The sequence below is a fragment of the Gallus gallus genome, chromosome 1, assembly GCF_016699485.2.
Source record: "Gallus gallus isolate bGalGal1 chromosome 1, bGalGal1.mat.broiler.GRCg7b, whole genome shotgun sequence".
Taxonomy (NCBI): Eukaryota; Metazoa; Chordata; class Aves; order Galliformes; family Phasianidae; genus Gallus; species Gallus gallus.
Window position 1 is genome coordinate 80,565,044 of NC_052532.1, and position 18,220 is coordinate 80,583,263.

The 18,220-nt window shown below is 46.3% G+C and overlaps 1 protein-coding gene across 11 annotated transcripts in view; it reads right to left on the reverse strand.

Moving 5' to 3' along the window:
- Window positions 1–18,220, reverse strand: part of VANGL1 (VANGL planar cell polarity protein 1) — a 38,838-nt gene that overhangs the window by 19,819 nt on the left and 799 nt on the right. For 2 of the 11 annotated variants that reach the window (XM_046943665.1, XM_040645984.2), the window contains exons 2-5: window positions 13,367–13,559; window positions 12,442–12,724; window positions 10,507–10,633; window positions 7,093–7,700 (exon numbers count right to left, since the gene is read on the reverse strand). In XM_046943665.1, the coding sequence (XP_046799621.1) occupies window positions 7,093–7,700; window positions 10,507–10,633; window positions 12,442–12,512 (806 nt within the window). In that variant the 5' untranslated portion in view covers window positions 12,513–12,724; window positions 13,367–13,559. Of the gene's footprint in view, window positions 1–7,092; window positions 7,701–10,506; window positions 10,634–12,441; window positions 12,725–13,366; window positions 17,575–18,220 lie in introns of those variants that run through there. The other 9 variants (XM_046943672.1, XM_025143593.3, XM_046943659.1 and 6 more) reach the window with 7 other exon arrangements.

Here is an 18,220-nt window from a genome sequence, read left to right on the forward strand (position 1 = left end):
GGATGCAATTAACACCCATTTAGCCAGAACTTCTTGGGAGGAGAGAGTACTTAAGGCTGGTGCTCATCACGTTGGGTGAAAGGGGAGAAGAAAAACACTCAAACAAATGCTCATCAGGGTGCTTTGCATGGAATTCAGGACTGAGCAAATGTACTAAGAAAGGAGGCTGATTTCACACAGGCTAGAGAGCATGGGTGTCCAATCCATGGGTTTCCAAACCATGGGTTTGCCTGAGCCACACTGAGTGAAGAGGAATCGTCTCGAGTTACATCTATGAAGGCAGCACAGAAAGTAATGCCTTGTACTTATTCCCATGGAAACTACAACCAATAAAAGAACACAATAACACTACTTAATAGAGCAAGTTCTCAGCTACAAAATACTATTTTTCGACAGTCACAATCATTAGCTATGCATTTTCACCAGCAATGAACAAGAGCCTGCATGCTACACTCATAACAATCTGCACAGTGGAGGTGCCCCACTACTGACACCTACCACCCACCACCACTGTGCTCACATCCACTGTTTGGTCTCCAGAAACGTTCAGCAAGCATCAGTGAATGTCAGTGGGGGCCATTTTTCCACATGGAGGAACTCAGTGACACACCATTGCTTCATATGCACTTCCATGTCAGATACCGGCTTGACAGACTGCCCTTCTGCTGCCATCTGTCATACAGCAACAGCATGCAAGGGAATGTTGGTGGGAAGGCTCAACCTCTACTCCATACCACCAACATCCACCTCTGATGTTGTGGGCCGACACAGTAACATATCAGGCATTTTTTTTCAGAGCACGTCTCATTAAATATATAATATAATTCATGTATATAAGTAACAACTTAAATAACTTTTGTTAATGTTTTTTATTAAAGCATGCACAAAAGAGCAACAAAAACATAAAACCCTGGTTTCAGCCTAGATGGGGTTAACAGAACACCAGTGTTTGGTTGGTGCTGAGGGGCCAGGCTGGGCAGCTTGGCGGGAAGAACTGCTGCCATGATGGCGCAGGGAAGGGAGTGGGCTGCAATCTGGGCCGGGCCGCACATGGCCCACAGGCTGTAGGTTGGACATGCCTGGGCTAGCGGCTCTGGTGACAGAACTGCTCTGCAAAGTAGCCCGTTTGTGGAACACGCTGCTGTAGGGAGCTCCTGTAATCGAGGCAGTGGCACAGTTAATAAGATGTTTTGCTACAGAACAAGATACAAATTCATCACCTCAATCTCTCTCATCATAGTGCGTATCGCTATGGATAATGGCAAGGGTTGAAAGAGAAAAGAGGGCCAGTTAGATAATTCCTCCAGTTCTTGGGAAGGCAGGCCCAGCAAACCACAGGGTAGGTTTGCTGCAGGGTAGAAGGAAGGGGTGTGTAAGCCCAGACGGCGTCCAGTCAGGTTCATCACAAGCAGACACAGTGTCACACCGGCGTGTTTTGCAGTCACACTTCTGACCACCCAACTGGAAGCAGAAATAGCCTGCAAGTGCGTGGGATCAATCACAGTCAGAATGATCCATTTAATAAGATGCACATTAGGAAGCTCCTTCACCAGAATGCAGCAGGGTTTTAGAAGCTTTTGCCTCAGGCAAGATGTCATCCAGCCTCCTAAACCCATGGTTAAGCTGATACATTTATCCATGCTAAAAAAAAAAATAGAAACAAAAGATGTAATGGAAGTTTTCCTTTTAGAAGGTAGGGAGATTTTAGGACAGTATAACCATGAGAGAAGTGTTGATAAAACTCCAGGAAAGTGCTCTCTATACAGCTGAAATGCACACCAGGTTTTACTAATGAGAAGAATTTCACCCTTGGTAAGGGGGTCAACACCTAGCTGCTGCAAAATAAGACATGCAGAAGTGAGCTGCTGCATGAAGAGGCTTCTTCCCAGTCCTTAATATGTACTACCTTAGTAGGGAAAACTGCCCTGGTGGCACAAAGGGATGCACACAGAGACCTGTTAGATCTGTAAACACTGAGCCTAGAAATCGCCTTTGCAATCAGTAGGTTCAACAGATACAAGAATGCCAGCCTCGGATCAAAAGAAGCATCAGCTTCCACCACACAATTCTCTTTTCAGCTTTGTTTTGTATTGAACATAAGGGTTCAAACACCACTTATGGAACAGCCGCTCCTCTGCCTCGGTTCAGCCAAGAGACAGGCTCCCCTTCCAAAAAACATTTATGCATCTATTTTGTTTTGTGAGCCTGTACAAGCCACAAGATTTCTCAGTAAGATATGGCGAACTCCTGCAGGGAAGGCGCAGGCTCTTCAGAGACATACACCTGTTCCAAGGAAGCATCTGCTCTCTTCTTGTATTTTCAAACCACGAGTCAGCAAACAGTCAACCAAATACAGATGGTAAACACAACAATGGACAGTGCTCTGACAGACATTTTCTACTACTTCTCAATACTAAGCTTCTCTTGATTATATGGACAAGGAGCATCAACCAGCTTGTATCAGTCTGCAAAAGCTGTGTCCTGACTCTGAAGCTGTACGGAAGGCTCATAACCGACTTCCCAACTTGTCAGTTCAGAACAAACTATCACGGCCATGCTCCTCATATTAATACTGCAGGGAAGAGAAAAACCCACTCACAGACATTTCTAACCTCAGAAAACCAAGACAACAATGGAGCCACATTCAGCTTATGTGTAGGATCAAGAACTACCATGCATATTTGAAGTTATTCACTTTCCTGAGTTGTCTAGACCAGCAAAGCTCTAGGGTGGGGAAAGACTATCCACTGGAGAGAAAACGATGGCATCCAGCACTTGAACTTGTAGAGGAGGGTTTTCTCCAGCAGCGCCCTACCTACGTTATTTCTGAGCCATCCAGAAGGAACTGAATTATGGATGATAGATGTCATCCACGTCCCAGTAACAGCAAAGCAATCAGTCTTTCAACAGGAAAGTTATCTATTGTCACTCTTCCCCACCTTTGCTCCCTTTGCTCTTGCTTCCAAAAGTCTCGCCAGCATCCCCACCCAAACTCTCCTGCGTTTTCCCAGGCTCTACTTTCCCATATCTACTCTCTCTTCCCACCTCTTTGTCCATCCCTACTCCCATAAAGCATTCCCCCCACATGGCAACCCCTCCTACTGGGAGCAGCGGAGCAGTCAGTAAGTTGAGACTTGGCACTCTGTTCATGGGGACTCCAATTTAATTTTTACCTCCCCCCGCCAAACCCTGAGTCTGCCAAAGGGAACGCTCATTTTGGCAGCTAAAGTCTCCCAAAAGAAAAGTTGTAGCCAAAGTGCTGGAGGTGGGACCAAGGCAGTCTATTAATAGGTTAATTACAATATGAATTTGGGGAACTACTCCCAAGTATGCTTACCCTCCTGGACCCAGGGCCCTCAGGGGTGGAATGGAATATCAAACTCAGCATATTCAACTTCTTAACTGCAGCTGGAGCCAAGGAGAGTGGAAAATCCAGTCCATACTCTACCTAGCAAAACCCACAGTTTTACAAAAGAGCAGTTAAGCTGTTGTTTTCTTCCTTTCTCTCCCAGACAGTTTCCTCACACTTAGCAGCTCTCCGCCTCATTAGAGAAGAGGCAGAATTTGAAAGCCTGCACCTTTGACTGAAAAGATACCAACAACGGTTTTGCCATGGAAACAATTCAGGGCTACTCAAGGAAGGAAAACTGCACAGGATGTCCCAAGAGTATTCTCACTACCAGCCCCTGGAGCCTGTTGGACTGCTGAGGTTGAAAGACTCCATGGACCAAACCTTTGAGATGCGTGGGTGCACAGAGGACAAAAGAACAGACCAAGGCAACAATATTTTGATTTCAGAAGGCAATCAATTTACTCTGCCTGTTGAAGCATGCTTCCTCCTTCCAGGCTGCAGGCCACAACCTATCTATGACCCCTTTAAAAGGGTTGGGGTGAGGCAAGCATACACAACAGTAAACAGAAAGAGCCCACTGGCAGTAACAAGCAGCATACACATGCTCCATCACAGCCATGACCGTCTCACCAGCACACCCACAAGGCTGCTTCTTCAGTCCTCCTGAACATACAGTCTTCGTGCATCTCTTCCATCAGACCTCATGTTCCAGTAGGGCACACCAGCCAGATGTAGAAGGCAGCCCTCTATGACACTTCATGGACAAGCACGTAAGAGACTTCATGGACACACTGCAACATTATGCTACAAGGGTGTCTGAGTTGCCAAATTTCTCTTGTTTTGCACAAACACCTTGCAATCCTAAGCTGTTATAAGATGGATTCAGTCATTTCTTATAGTGCTTATCACACTGGGGTCACGCTCCATATCAAGTCCAGCTGCTTGTGCCATCTGCACACAAATAACTCCCCTCTCTTGCATTCTACAAAAGAGAGAGATGAAGGAAGAATGTATTCTTCCTTGTCTGGGAGACACTTGGCTTCTAATCTGATCTTCAAAGTCTTACCTCTACATTAGCAAGGATGTTAAAAACAACACATGCTCAAAAACGTGTTACACAGCTGCCAGAAACTCAGGAAAAAGCAGCACTAGCTTACCGTTCTTCGACATGCTTGGCAAGACTCTCCTCTCTAAGACAAGATGCTGCTGAAGCATCGACATTTTGCATGGCTTGGATTCAGTGTGCCAAAAAAAAATTGCAATCAGCTTGCCAACAAATGAGAAATTATTATTTTTTCATAGATCTCAGATTTTACTAGTCCTTGCTGCCCTCCCATTACCCCAGGCATTCCAAAATCTTTCTGTAAAGAGAAAACTGCTGCAAAGAGAACGCTGTTTCTAACACTAGTGCTATTAAGTATTGAGGCCTTGATTCTCAAGCAAATTCTTTGTATACAAAGTCATGGTTGCCTGTATGGTGTAACGCAATAGAAAGCGTAAGTAGATGGCAGAAGTCTTAGGCTAAAGCAAGTGAGGATCTGCTTAGACGTGATAGCAGTAAGCACAGAAATACAAAACTGCGTACCTTTGGAAAGTCTGTAAGGTCCTCAGGTAAGCAGGGATCTCCAGATGAGATCCCTCACCTCCACTGCCAACCCTTAGCTGAGGTCTGGGAAGGGGTGGATCCTGGCTCCATCCCTTTTGGTCACTCTGGGGCACTGCATGCACCTGAGTTCCCCGAGTCGGCCCTGCCTTCCTACCAGGTACTCAATCGCTGGTTCACACCATGGAATAGCATTTCCACTACACATGGTTAAAGACAGACAGGTAGACTTTGGCAGAAGGAAGATCTTAATTCCTCTGAACATAAATCAACAGTTAACTACCACTCAACCATCAAACCCTCAAGCCAAACCTGCACTTGGTGTGTATATGTAGGCATATACGTGCAAATACTTAATTCTCAGTGGACAATTCACTTCTGTGAGAATCATCATGGCACCCCCAAGGCACAAAGCCACAGTACAAGGGAGCTCTTTGATAGCTCCGTCCATCTCCCTCCACTTTTAGATAACAAAGCTGCCCTGGATGTGCCACCTACCACAGAGGAATTTGCAAGTTTAAAAATAAATAAGTAAATAAAAGAAAAAAAGAAAATCAGCAGAGATTAGTCTGTTTTTTAAACTCCAAAGCTGACCTTTGGGTAAAGCAACTGGAGTGCTTCCTTTACAAAAAAGGGGCTCTGCCTCACATTTTACAAAGAAGAACCAGTAGTGTCCAGATCTGGTTCACGTAGGAGACCACAGGCCTTTCTCTGTTAAGCCAGGATCAGCATCCAGGAGTCAACTCCCAGACTTGAGCTTCAACCACTAAATCTGCTTCAAAGCAATTCCATTGCTAAGCTAATAACTGGAGACCGTTCCTACATCCACTTAAACCAGCAGACACTAATCTCTCCATCTGCAATAAATATGCATGCCACAGGGGTCTGGACAAGATAAGTGAAGCAGATGTTTAAGCATGCATGTAGTCTGGGGAATTGGCTTCAGAGCTGACAGGGCACAGGAATGAAGAGATTTCTAGACATCTTCACATGACACAGGAACTAAGGAGACTGAGATACCCATTCTTTCTTGTATCCTTGTGGAGTGAAGCATTAATTTTGGGAGAAAGGCTGAAGCGGGTGCGCATAACACCTGCAGACTGCACAGCCCTCAAACACTCCCAGATACATCTGACCCATCAAACTGGTCAACGCAGATGACAAAAAGAGCAGGTACCATCATGAATCAGGACCAAACCAGGTGCAGTACAGTACCACAAGAAAACAACAAAAGCACACACAAACAAATAGCCTGTATCTACATGTGTCCCAATACACACTAAAAATATTGTTCTTCAGCGTTCAAGCTGCTGGAAAGTTCTGGCTGCACTAAGGCTGCTTCAGAAGTCATCTCCCCTCAAGCCAATGCAAAAACACAGTCAGCTGCTGACCTCAGAAAAAAGGAGAGTCCCAGGCCACTGAAAGCATCCCATGGTGTAGCTACATGCCTCACCCTTCAAGGTAGCCCCTGCTTGTCACAAAAACAGGTGCCAGAGCTCAAACAGCTGAAAGCAAACATTTCAATCAGTCGCCAACACCTTACACAGGATCTGAATGGCAGCGCTCAGTCTGATGCAAGGGATGTTTATTCAGGTTTCTTCCACAACTCCTGGCTGCACAGGGGAGGACAAACAAGATGTGTTCTGCATTTTAGCACATTAAGTTGCTGAATGCTTTCTCACTTATTTCCTTCAGCCCCTGCCATGTGAACGCAAGGAACCTGCTGGCCAGTCAGGAGGCTCTGAAGAGTGATGCTCTGATGTGCTGTCAGAGGGCATCTGGTCCATGCAACCACAGAGCACAAACTAACCTCAGCTGCATGAGGAAGTCTCTCCTCTTTACACCAGCAAGGAGGCAGAGAAAGCCTTTAAATAAGCACCTCATTGGGCTTAGCCCAGTGACCAGCCTAAAGTTGAGCTATCAGCTCTTTTCGTTCTCTGTCTGACTCAAGGGATGTTTATTCAGGTTTCTGAAGCAAGGACAACCCAACCCAATTCGGTAGCATCCAAGAGACTAGGATTCCTCTGGGGGAAAATTCAGAAACAAGTGACACCATATAAACAAATGCAGTTGGTGCTTGCTGCTGTGGCACAGCCACATTTATCTACGCCACTGGACTCCAGTGGCTTGTACCTACCTCAAGTGCCCCAAGCTGTAGTATCGTGATTCTCCATCTGTTGAACGAACAACCTTGACAGTAAACATGGGCTGCAGCTGCCGTAGTTCTAGCAGGACGATGGCCAGGTAGTGAATGAAGAGCAGCGCATCCACCAGAGACACTGCATACTGCACTATTCCTTGGTAGTTGGTGTCCTTGGAGTCCAAGATGCGAACGCCATAAAAAAGCCAGTAGGAAAACACAAACAGGAAGATGAGGACCAACAAGAGGGCCCGGAACACAAACACCCTTGGTATGTCTGCCTTGGGCTGGCGGAAAAACAGAGCCCAGGTCCCAATCAGAAGAATGAGGAGTTTAAATGCCACAGAGATGAACAGTCCCTCACAGACAGTACCACACGGCTCCAGATCATCCCGCCACAGGATCTGGGGCAACAGAATGAAGGCGATGGGGGTAAGGAAGACGAGGAGTCCGAGAACAGCTGCCACTGTTAAACCCAGGTAACGTTTGCAGTCCAACCCAACGCTGTCCTCCAGATCCTTACTGATCCTGGCTATGTCCTCCTGGGAAATGCTGTGCTCAGAGGTACCTGTGATTGCTGTTGTGGTCTCACCCCAGTTGTCATCCTAAGAGAGGAAGACAGAAACAAAAACAACAGTGAAACAATTGGGTTAATTCCTGCAGGTCTTCCTATTTTTCTTGCCTGGAAAAGGCTTGCTACGTGAGACTTAAATCTTCTACATAAAAGCAACACCTTTAAAATATTGAACAATCAACCCTGAAAATTAGTAAGATTCGGTCCAAATGAGTGACTATAAATGCCGAGTGGTAAAAGCCTGTAACGGTAGAGCAGGTAGCTCAACTTTCTTTGTCACCCAGAACATCTCACAGATTCTTTTTCCAGCACACTTAACTAATAATACAGTCTCCAGGAGTTGTGTCGTAGTAATCATCAGGTCCTACATGAAAAACAAGGACTAGCACTCTGCCAGCCCATGAATTCTGTAGTGCAAGTGCATCACAGAATCACCTGGAAGGGAAAGTTCCATGTCAATGTTTCAAGCCAACCGCAGTCTTACACAATCATAAACAAGTTCATACATTGTTTCACCACCTGTAAGAGAAGCAATTGCACTTCTAGCATGTTATTCTACCTTTTTCTTTTATTCTCCTCTACAGTATTTATATTGTATATACAGCATTGTCCTCAGTGGCTAATATATTTGAATAAAAGTTGAGTTAAATTTGAAAAAAAAAAATCACAGGTGGTCACCGAAAATATTTTCCGGTATGGTGCTTTAAACTTACTAAACTGTGAATATAATCAAGCTTCAGACACTACAAAAGGCTTTCAGAAAGCCTAATTTCTTTCCTAGCTAATTTCAAAGGCCTTCTGCAAGCTAGTACTTCCACCCCGTGATGCCTTCAATTGCTACTTCTTGGAGCTGGCACAGCCAGCAAGCTGTACTGACAGACGTGGGTTTGGGGTTTGACTCACAGCTGCTGTTGAAGTGACTCATGCCCAAGAAGACTCCTGGTACTTCTCACAAATACGTACCAAACAACGTCAATGCATGTGTTTTGCTGCTTGGCACCCAACACCTTTGTAGCTCAAGGCTCATTCAGAAGTGCATATTTTGCTTTTGCTCTCACCCTCCCAAATCTTTCTTTCTGCAGCCTCGGTCATTTATAGGACTTGCACCTTCTCCCAGACTTTGGCAGTTACATATGCTGAGCTAAGCACTTTGTTTTAAAGAAACAGACATCATTTTATACATGAGACATGATACTTATATACATAAGAGTGCTGCAGGAGCGTAACACTATGGGATTTCCTACTTAGCAAAGCACTTTAATATTAAGCATTATTTAAGCATTATTCACCTCTTTATAAGAGGTGCAGGAAAGAGTCTTCAAGAACCATTGGGAGAGCAGTGGACAGAAGCAGCAAGATTGCTGTGAACCACTTTGGTAACTTAACTTCCAATGCACTTCAACACCTCCCTGCCTACAGGAGTAGGGTTTTGAGACAGACCAACCACAGTTAGTAAGTTGAATTAATCTAAGGGGTTTTGGAGTTACTCCTCATCAAAGCAGAGAAGAGATGCCTCTACCAAAGGATTTCCTGAAAGGGAGCATAATCATGTCTCATTTTCCTTTTTGCCCGTGTCTCCAGTAAAACAATCTAAGCATTTCAAGTATTTTATGCTTGTGTATGAAATAGCTCTGCATGATTTCCCCCTTTTGATTGACTGAGAAGCCGTGCAGAACAGAGAAGGGACAGAAACACCACAGTAGCTTAAGGCTACAGCTCAGAAGAAAACTGGCAACTCTAGTCCCAGTTTACAACTTCAAACAGTTCCTCCCATTCTAAATGGCACAAATATCAAAATCATGCAGTTACATGGAAATACAAGTCTAAATCTCAAATGGTACAAGGTTGTTGAATCCAATCCAGGGCACTCTGCTTCCTGGGAGAAAAGTCTTGGCTCATGTATCAACTCAATTTCCTTTGACTTTAAAACGGATTGAGGAGGTCTGCCTGAAAACAAGGGCCTAAAAATTTGCCAGAACATTTATATGTACTCAAAGTAATAGCTGGGACTCCTGAAAACAGATATTTGATTACAAAATAGTTAATGGAAGTATGTGAAGTAAACCTGTAGCTACATGAATACTGTTGTAAGTGCTACCACATGCAATCTGAATAGAAAGTTGGCAATTTTGTTTTGAAAGAGTAAAGGTGGAGCCACATAGGCAAAGACAAACACACCAAAAATGCAACCCAGGAAGCAAGGAAACATCCTGCATTCTTTGTCTTTCAGCATAAGTCATACTTTACCAACGAATATGCATCTTCACACTAACTGCTAGAGCAGAGAGCGTTGGGTCCATCCTAGATGCAATCTAAAATAAACACTTTTCTTATTTATTAATAATGATCTAATAGCTTCATTGAGTTTTGAGGGTTTTTTCCCCTAAATTCCTAGCTGTTTTGCACTACCCTTATACTTCTCGCCTCCTTTCCTCATTAGGGGATCCTGGCCCTAACATTTTACACTATGATCCCATGCAAATCCTGTTTAAAGACAAAAGTGTACATACAGGTGAAAGGCTTGACCTGAATATTGCACAGTGAGATGATGGAAACACATGTTTCTATAGAGCTTGGCAGATAACACTCTCTGGAGACAGAAGCAAATTAGCGCCCCAGGGGTAAGTCATGTCAGCGCTGGTGCTGTCAGAAGTAATGCTCTCAGGAAAGACAAAACTGATGAGACCTTAGTGTAATGCATGAATAAGCACTAGCCATAGGTCATGGTAGTGTATTGACAGCATGCGAGCGACATGCCTCTTCCTATTCATGTGAGACGAAGTCATAGGCTCTGATCCAGAAACCAAGCACTGCATTTAACTTCTCTGCCTCCTTACCTGGCCCTCCTCTGTTCGAGAGGCGTCATTCCCGAGCAGCGGTTCTGCAGGAGGTGTCTGGATAGTGACGGACTTCTCGGACCGACTGCCATCTTTGCTTCGTGGTGATTTGTGCCTGTCCCGACTCCTTTTCCAAACAGAGCAAGAGAAGAAGAAAGTTACCAAAGAGTTTCTGGAGCACAGCCCGGAACCTTTAACTTACTTGCAACAGGTGCTCTAAGAATTTGGTTATAGTCATGCTTGCTCATCTCTTGATCAACACTGATTTAATTTGCAATAAAACAAGCTTCAAAAGAGGAAGAAAGCGGCCTTGCTCAGAGCAGCACACAGCCCTGCGGCTGGGACAGTTTAACTGGTTAGTTATTGAAAAGGGTCGCCATGGGGACCAAGGCACATCCCCACCATCTCAACTCTTCTTAAAATGGCTTCTGCCAGTGCTGGGCTGGAAAGGGAAGCGTGCATTCCCTCAACAACTGACGACTCCATTTGGGACTAATTGGCCTACACAGCTCTCCACCTCTAGTAGGGTGTCCCACAGGGACACACAGAGGTAACACAAGGAAACCTCAGTTCCTACAGGGTGTAACCTCGCCAGCTGTCAGCGGTAACCTCAACACTGTAGGACAACTGGTGACGTTTATTTGCATTCCCAGCTAACTTCTTCCAAAGAGAGCAAGAACATCAATGGCAGCAGGGCAGTACTCACTGTCAGAGTACCTTTGTAGACCTCATAGCTTCTAATCTGAGAATGTCCCAGAATGAGTTAAGCCTGACCAATCTGCTTGATAGTACTTCCCTTCCGTTTCATACCTGGACAGGGAGGCGACCTTTGCACCAGAGACCCTCAGTGTGCTCAGAGACTGGTTAAAGCCCAGGAGTGACCAGGGTTCCAGCTCTGGGCTGTGGTAATCCCAAAAAAGGTTTCGTGGGATGAAACTTCCTTCTGCTTGCAATAAGAGTCTCTAGAATTTGGTATGCTGTTTTCAAAACCTGTGAGACATCTTTCCACACTGCATTCTGAACTTCAAAGAGCAATCCACACTGGGGCATGGATTGGTGACGTTAAAGGAAAAGGGAAGAAAGACAAACGAGATGTTTTACTCAAGAACAGGACTTGCTGCAAGCAGAGAGGCTATTTCATGGAAGAATTCTTTTTCCAACCACGTGGGATAACTGCATCTGAAATGCAAAGTTATTTTGGACCAACTCAATTCTAAGTTACAAAGACTGCAAATGGAAGCAGTTTGGCATGTAAAACTAATGATGAAGATTTAAAAAAAAAAAAGAAGAAAAAAGAAAACGAAAAAAGAAGAACAAGCATACTTTCTAAGTCGTCGGATGTCTTAGAGTAAGAGGTTTTTTTGATGGCACTGAACTACCAAAACAGAAAGAGGACTTGCTATTCACGTTCACAAAAGCCTGCCTTCAAATCCAATCAATGCTGATAAAGGACTTGTTGTGGACTCAAGCACCACTTAAGTTCTATTAGGAAAAAAACACCACCAACAAAGAGAAGTCAGGAGGATGGGGAGGGGAAGAAAGGAAGCCTTATTGTTACACAATAAAGAAATGGTATCAGAATAGAAACAAGTGGCAAGTATCAGTTTAGGAAGTCTGACACATCTCCCCAGAGACTCTATTCATCCCTCAGACTTTAAAGCAAAGTCAAGTGATTTTTTTTCCTTCGGATGGTGCTCCTCCAATTTTTTCTAGCCACGTGCAACCCCAGCATACAATCAACAGTTTGAATGTCATTAAAGTAATGGCATAATTGCTTCCTATCTTGTCAGTGGGTTCCTCTGGAGGACCCTCGGTATGCATCGCCTCCAGAGCTGCAGCCCCGCTGATTACATCCTGGCTCACGCTCTTTTTTTTTCCCCACAGGACACATCCTAGCTTAAAGCAGCAAGTAATTAAAAATAAATATTTCCTTACCCTTGTCTGTGGGCTTTTTTGGAGTGACCTGAGTAGTGGGAGTATCCCGAATACGTCGATTCTGTATCCATTGCAGCAGACACGGGGTCCACGAGGATTTTGTTTAGAAGACGGGTTCCTGGTGCTCCTGAGGTGGAGTCCGTGTTAAAAGTGCTTTCCTGAGTACTCTTTGCTTCCCAGTCATTAGTGAGGCCTGGTCCTTGGGGAGCAAGTGCACTTCACTTGCATGGAGTCCTTCCAGAGGCAGGAGGGGGGGGATGGAGCTCTGCTCCTCACGATCGGCCTAGGAGAAACAAATAGGGATGCTAAGCAATGCAGAACAGCATTCCCGCAGTGTTAATTCCCTCACCCCTTTCCACCTGGCCGCATGTGGCTGGCTCATCACACCGTGCCCAATTTGCAACCTCACCCCAGCTGATATCTCTTGTTTCTGGACTGGAGACACACACCCATTTGCAGAACTTTAAATAAGCTGGTAGAAATCTAGTCCATTTATCCAAAAATCTGAAACAGCATCAGTCACTTGCAGAAGACCTTCGAGCCTTGGCGAAGACTGAGCATCCTGGACACAGATACTCACCCCCCCCCCAAAGATACTGGACTTGACTTCCACATCCCCACAACACACATCCCAAATAGCACCAGGCTGAGAGTGGCAGCAATGTACTTTGCTGTTCCTGGGGGAAGGGAAGGGAAGGGGGTGTGTGTGACTATCCCAGCAGAAATGCTGCGAACGATCGGACCACCGTGTCTGAACCTGCTTTGTTTTCATAGCTGCAAGGTGTGCCCATTTTACAAGCATTAGCTACTACACAATCGATGGCACTGCGAGTGCCTCCCTTCCTTTGCAACCTTTGCCTCCGAAGCTAATTCGGGCCTTGAAGAACTGAATTTTATTAGAAGTTATGGCTATATATACACGTACTAATCGCACCAGGGAGAGTTGATTAGAGATCGTAACTGGCTTATGTGGGCCAACATTTCTTGTGGCGCATCTCCATTTGGAACAGAAGCTTAAGTCCTATCTGCAAAGGGCAGAAGCGAGCTGTCTGTTTTGGGATGGGAACACGGTGACAACAGAACAGCCTCTTGTAGTTACGTGCCAAGAACTTGGAACCCTGTGGGGAAAAAAAAAAAAGGCAGACAACCAACTACTTCCCAACTCTGTATTCTGTGTTTGTTAAGGCAGAAAACAGGAATTAGGGACCAGCCAGGGGGCATTAAGCACAGTGGCACAGTGCAGGGTTTGGCATGGAGCGGCACCCTCCCATGTCAGATCGCTGCCCTGTGCCAACACCAGCGGGACAGAGGGCTATAGGCACGTGGAAGTCTGAGCAGGCAAAAGACTGCTTTAAATAAAATGAAACCCCTCCGTTTCTCTCTGCTCACAACGCTTTTTAAAGCTGTTAGCAATAAAAGAGTCAACAACTGCTTTCCATCTTCTACCTTCCCAGAGAGGAACAGCAATAGAAAGCAAGCCTGACACTAGGCCGGCTCCCCTTTCCAGCCACAGAATTCCTCCACCAACACCTCCAGAAAAGCTCATGAGCAAGCAGAGAGCCCTCTGTAACGCACAAACCCTGCCTGAGAACCAAGTCTGGCCTCCACAGGCTTCCTTGGCCCACAGCATGATGTGGAGCTGCAGGCATTTACCCGAAGCCTGGGCTCACCAGGGCTCTTAGGAAAGATGTGGTGTTGGGGAATCTCTGTACACATGAATTCCTAGGCTGTAAGGGAACATCGTGCCTCAGAAAGTTCCTCAAAGGAAGCAGAGAATTTATGAAAGACGAACAAGAATGGAAACATAAGGCCTGGTTTTGGAAGGGGGGAATGATGATGAATTTAGACTGTACAGGCACAGCAAAAAACAAAGCCAAGGCACGGCACAGTTTGAAATACAGCATCATGACTGTAACAGGAACTAAAATCCCCCAGCCAGGGAGACATGATGCAACGCATTAACTCCCCAGATTTGCACACAGCCTGGAACTTACGGCTCCAGCGACAGGCCGGGACTCAGAAAAGCTGGTTTTTAGCTAAGCCACCTCAGACAGATCCCTTCCTTCATGCTCCAAAAAGCACTATCAGACCAACAGAGCTGAGCACTAAAGGACCTTGTAAGCACTAGGCGCGGCAAATCGGGAATACCCTCACAAATACAAGAGGTGTTAACAAGTATTATGGGATTAATCCACTCACTGTGGCATTACTAGAGAGGGAGCAACCATCTTCACAAACAGAGCAAAGCCATAGAGGAACCCGCGAAGGAGGCTTCAACTCGCAGCCTTTTCCTCCAATTACTTCATCTTTTTTCCCCCCCAACTCTCAGACAGAAAACTCAGAGCTGGAGATGTCAGAGAGTATTTCAGCAGATAGAAACTGCTGTGAAAAATGCCCAGGCTTCCTAGACAGGAACCACAAACATGCAGTTCCAGTTTGCCAGTGGGGGAAACAAGGCAGCACTGGGCACAGGAAGCAGCCTCACAGTAAGGCTAACATGGGAGCATTGAGGCAGGCTGGATCATGCCAACTTTCATTTTCTGTGTAAACAAGACCAACGGTTTTGACATAGCTCTGTGAAAAGTCAACAACCAGGCCACCAAAAAACGTTAAGCCTCCTGGAGTGCAGTCAAAAGCAACGTGATGAACTCAGGAACTCCGCACCACCTCCCAGCCCCAGCTGCAAGATGCACTCGGGGCTGAACAGTTCTTCCCACCAAGGCAACTGGGAATAAAACACACTTGCCCAACCTCAGCTGGAAAACGCAGAAGGCGCCTGGCTTTGTCTGGTGCCCTATTGAGGCTGACCTTCAGGAAGGCTTCCTAGATCTGTCCATCTCAAGATAGCCTAGATTGCAAGCCCAGTCCAGGTAGGATGAAGCAAAGAATCCAAGGTGGAAGGTGCACAGTCTGCAGAGAGAATTGATCCAGGTACACTCTGCAGTCAAACCAAGCAGGGCACCTACCTCTCAGTCTACGCCATGGCAGGAATGGGGCTAGCCTTATCCCAGGAAAGCTTCTGTGATTGCTGGCGAGGAGATGAGGGGGCCCCCACCAGTTGGGGCCTCATCCCTCCAGAAACAAGTGTGAATGGGTAGCCCAATCCAGTTAACTCAGACAGCTTCACAAGAGATCACTGCACCTCCTGCAGAAGGCACGGTCTGTTTGCACAGCACCTGGCCCCGTGTGAAACAAAGCTCCTTTGGCTTCAGGGTACAGCTGCACTGTACCTGGGCTTTGACAGCAAAGACGGTGTAAGTAGCTCCCACCTCCGCACCACAGCTCACCACTCTCAGTTGTGTCAACAGAGTTCTCAGAGAGCAAACAACACCACTGTAAGGAAGGAAAAAAAAATAATAGCAATCTCCCCTCCCTACCTCGCCACACTTTTGTCTTGGGTCCTTTCTGTGACCCAGTTCACAGCACAGCACCAAAGAGCAAAACCAACCCAGCGATGGAGAGTGGCGGAGGCAAACAGCTAGAGGGTGGATAGGAATCTCTCCTCTGTTGAAACGAACGTGTTGTGCAAGCGCATGCTTTCCTGCCAGTAGGGCTGAGACTCTCACTTTGCCTTTCCCTCACTCGCAGATGAAAGAAGGAAGCTGCTGATTTCATCTTACTGTGAACTCCTTGATGAAAACAATGCTAAGGAGGCCCCGGAGGAGATTTGGGGACCCCAGTCAGTCTGGCAAGAAGCATGGCCGAATCCGGCACCACAGGGAAGAAATGTAGTTACCCTAAGTATTGAAGAGATCGCTGTAATTACAGTTCCTACACAGCTATGCAACTCATTGTAACTCCCTCTTTTCATTTGCTCATAAATCTCCCCAAAAAAGTCCTTTTGAATTGCTATTTTCCATGCTGGGAGCCCAATTCCATTTCCAGTGAAGTTCGCTTTGTGATCATCTTCAAGGCAGCACAATTTGGCTCCCGGCCCAAGGGAAATCTAAAGGAGCAAGTTACATCTTTAAATCAAAGAGGGCAAACGCAAACAAGAGCACTCTTTTACATCCCATGCTTTCCCAATGGATTTCCCCCTGTGGAGCTGAGGCAAACAATTCTATCCCAGCCTAGCTTTGAAACCTTCGCCTGTGCAGTCTCATTCTTAGCCAGTTCAGAACTTGCAACCTATCGTGGTCAACTTACCCATTTGTGCACGGAGTTTCAAATATCCAGAAGCTCCATATGGAGTTACACATATCCAGAAGCAGAAGCAGCCACCAGTGCCCACAAGTACGTGTGCACGTTCGGTTCAGCACATTGCAGGCCTCAATTCTACAGCAGCCTAAAGAGCCAAGGATGCCTGAAAGCGATTGCAACGAGCTTTACAGATTAAACATGCAGAACCCCAAGAGCCATGCTAAGGGACAGCATCAGGCTTCAGGAATAGAAATAATTAGGAGATTGCTAGGCAGTCAGGAAACATTCCAGAGGCAGCATTGACTCGGCAGCTACAACATATTCCTGTTATTCACCTCAAAAGAACGACGTAATTCACTGCATTCAACTGCATGCATACAAAGATCTATGAGCAATGCCACAGGAACCTTTTGCTTTTGAATTTCCTGAGTGGGCCCCAGTCCAGCACTGTGACCTGCAAGCACAGAAGTTCACCCACACCGATGTACTCGCAGAGCCAAGGCTCTCCGTTAGTTTTAACTGCCAGCAAGCTCTTGGAAGTAGTTGTTTTGGAAGAAGTTTTTTCTTCCAAAAGCTTTTATACTTTTGCATGTCATTTAACACGTTTCAATCTGGCCTTGAAGTAGATAAAGCGGGGCCTTTGCTCTGTGGTGGTGGCTCCTGATTTGCAAGCCCCTCATCCTAAAAATAAATGTTTAGCAGTCAGCAAATCCAAGCCCTCTAGCGATGCGTTCTCCTTTCTTCACTGCTTCTCACAGGCTCCTTAGAAACAGTTCACAGACCCCCGGGAATTCCCAGCCTTCGGGCTGAAAGCCATTAGCCCACGACATGGGTATTTCATAAAGAAAAGAAAAGCCACTTTGTTTATTGAAGCGATCCACCTGCATGTTTAATCATGACACGCAGTAACGCAGACCTGAACGTTTAGTGGGGTTATCTCGATCGAGATAACTCTCGAGTCTTTCCAACCACGCCACCTCAACACGCAGCCCATCCGTGACTTGGGAAGCTCCACCTGGGGACCCCCATCAGCCAAGTCCTTCCCAGGAGGATGCCCTCTGCCCACTGTAAGAACCACATCTGGCCTGCCCACGTTTGCCAAGCGCGAGCAGCATCCAAGTCATCGATCACGCAAATCACACCTTAGCTGCTGTCAGAGTAGTACAAGGAGTGCAAGCTTTCACATCTCCCTTCAGGATACCCCGCATCTTCCTCAATTGGCCGTTTGGATTTTAAAAGATGAGTCTCAAGACCCTAAGCAAACCACCGGGATGGAGGCTCCCTCCGATGAGAGCATCAATCCATTAACGGATGCCACTCGGGACAGTAGCAGCCACAAGGAGTTCCGTGTTAGGTGAGCGCCAGCTCAAGTGCCCGTGCCCGTTCTAAAGCCAAAGGCTGCAGGGCAGCTAGCTGGGTGCCTGTGAGGCTGGCACAAGGCTGGAAGCTCTTCCAACACCGCGCGTGGCTCATGCGGAGCATTCTGAGGGGAGGCTTTCTGCAAGGCTCCATTCGCCATTTATTCTTCAAACCTCGCAACGAGTTGACCGCTAAACTAACCGGTCCCGCGGCTGTGGCCAAACTCCCGCGGGGAAGAACAGCCAAACAGGATGAGAAGCGAGCTCTCCGAAGAGCACGT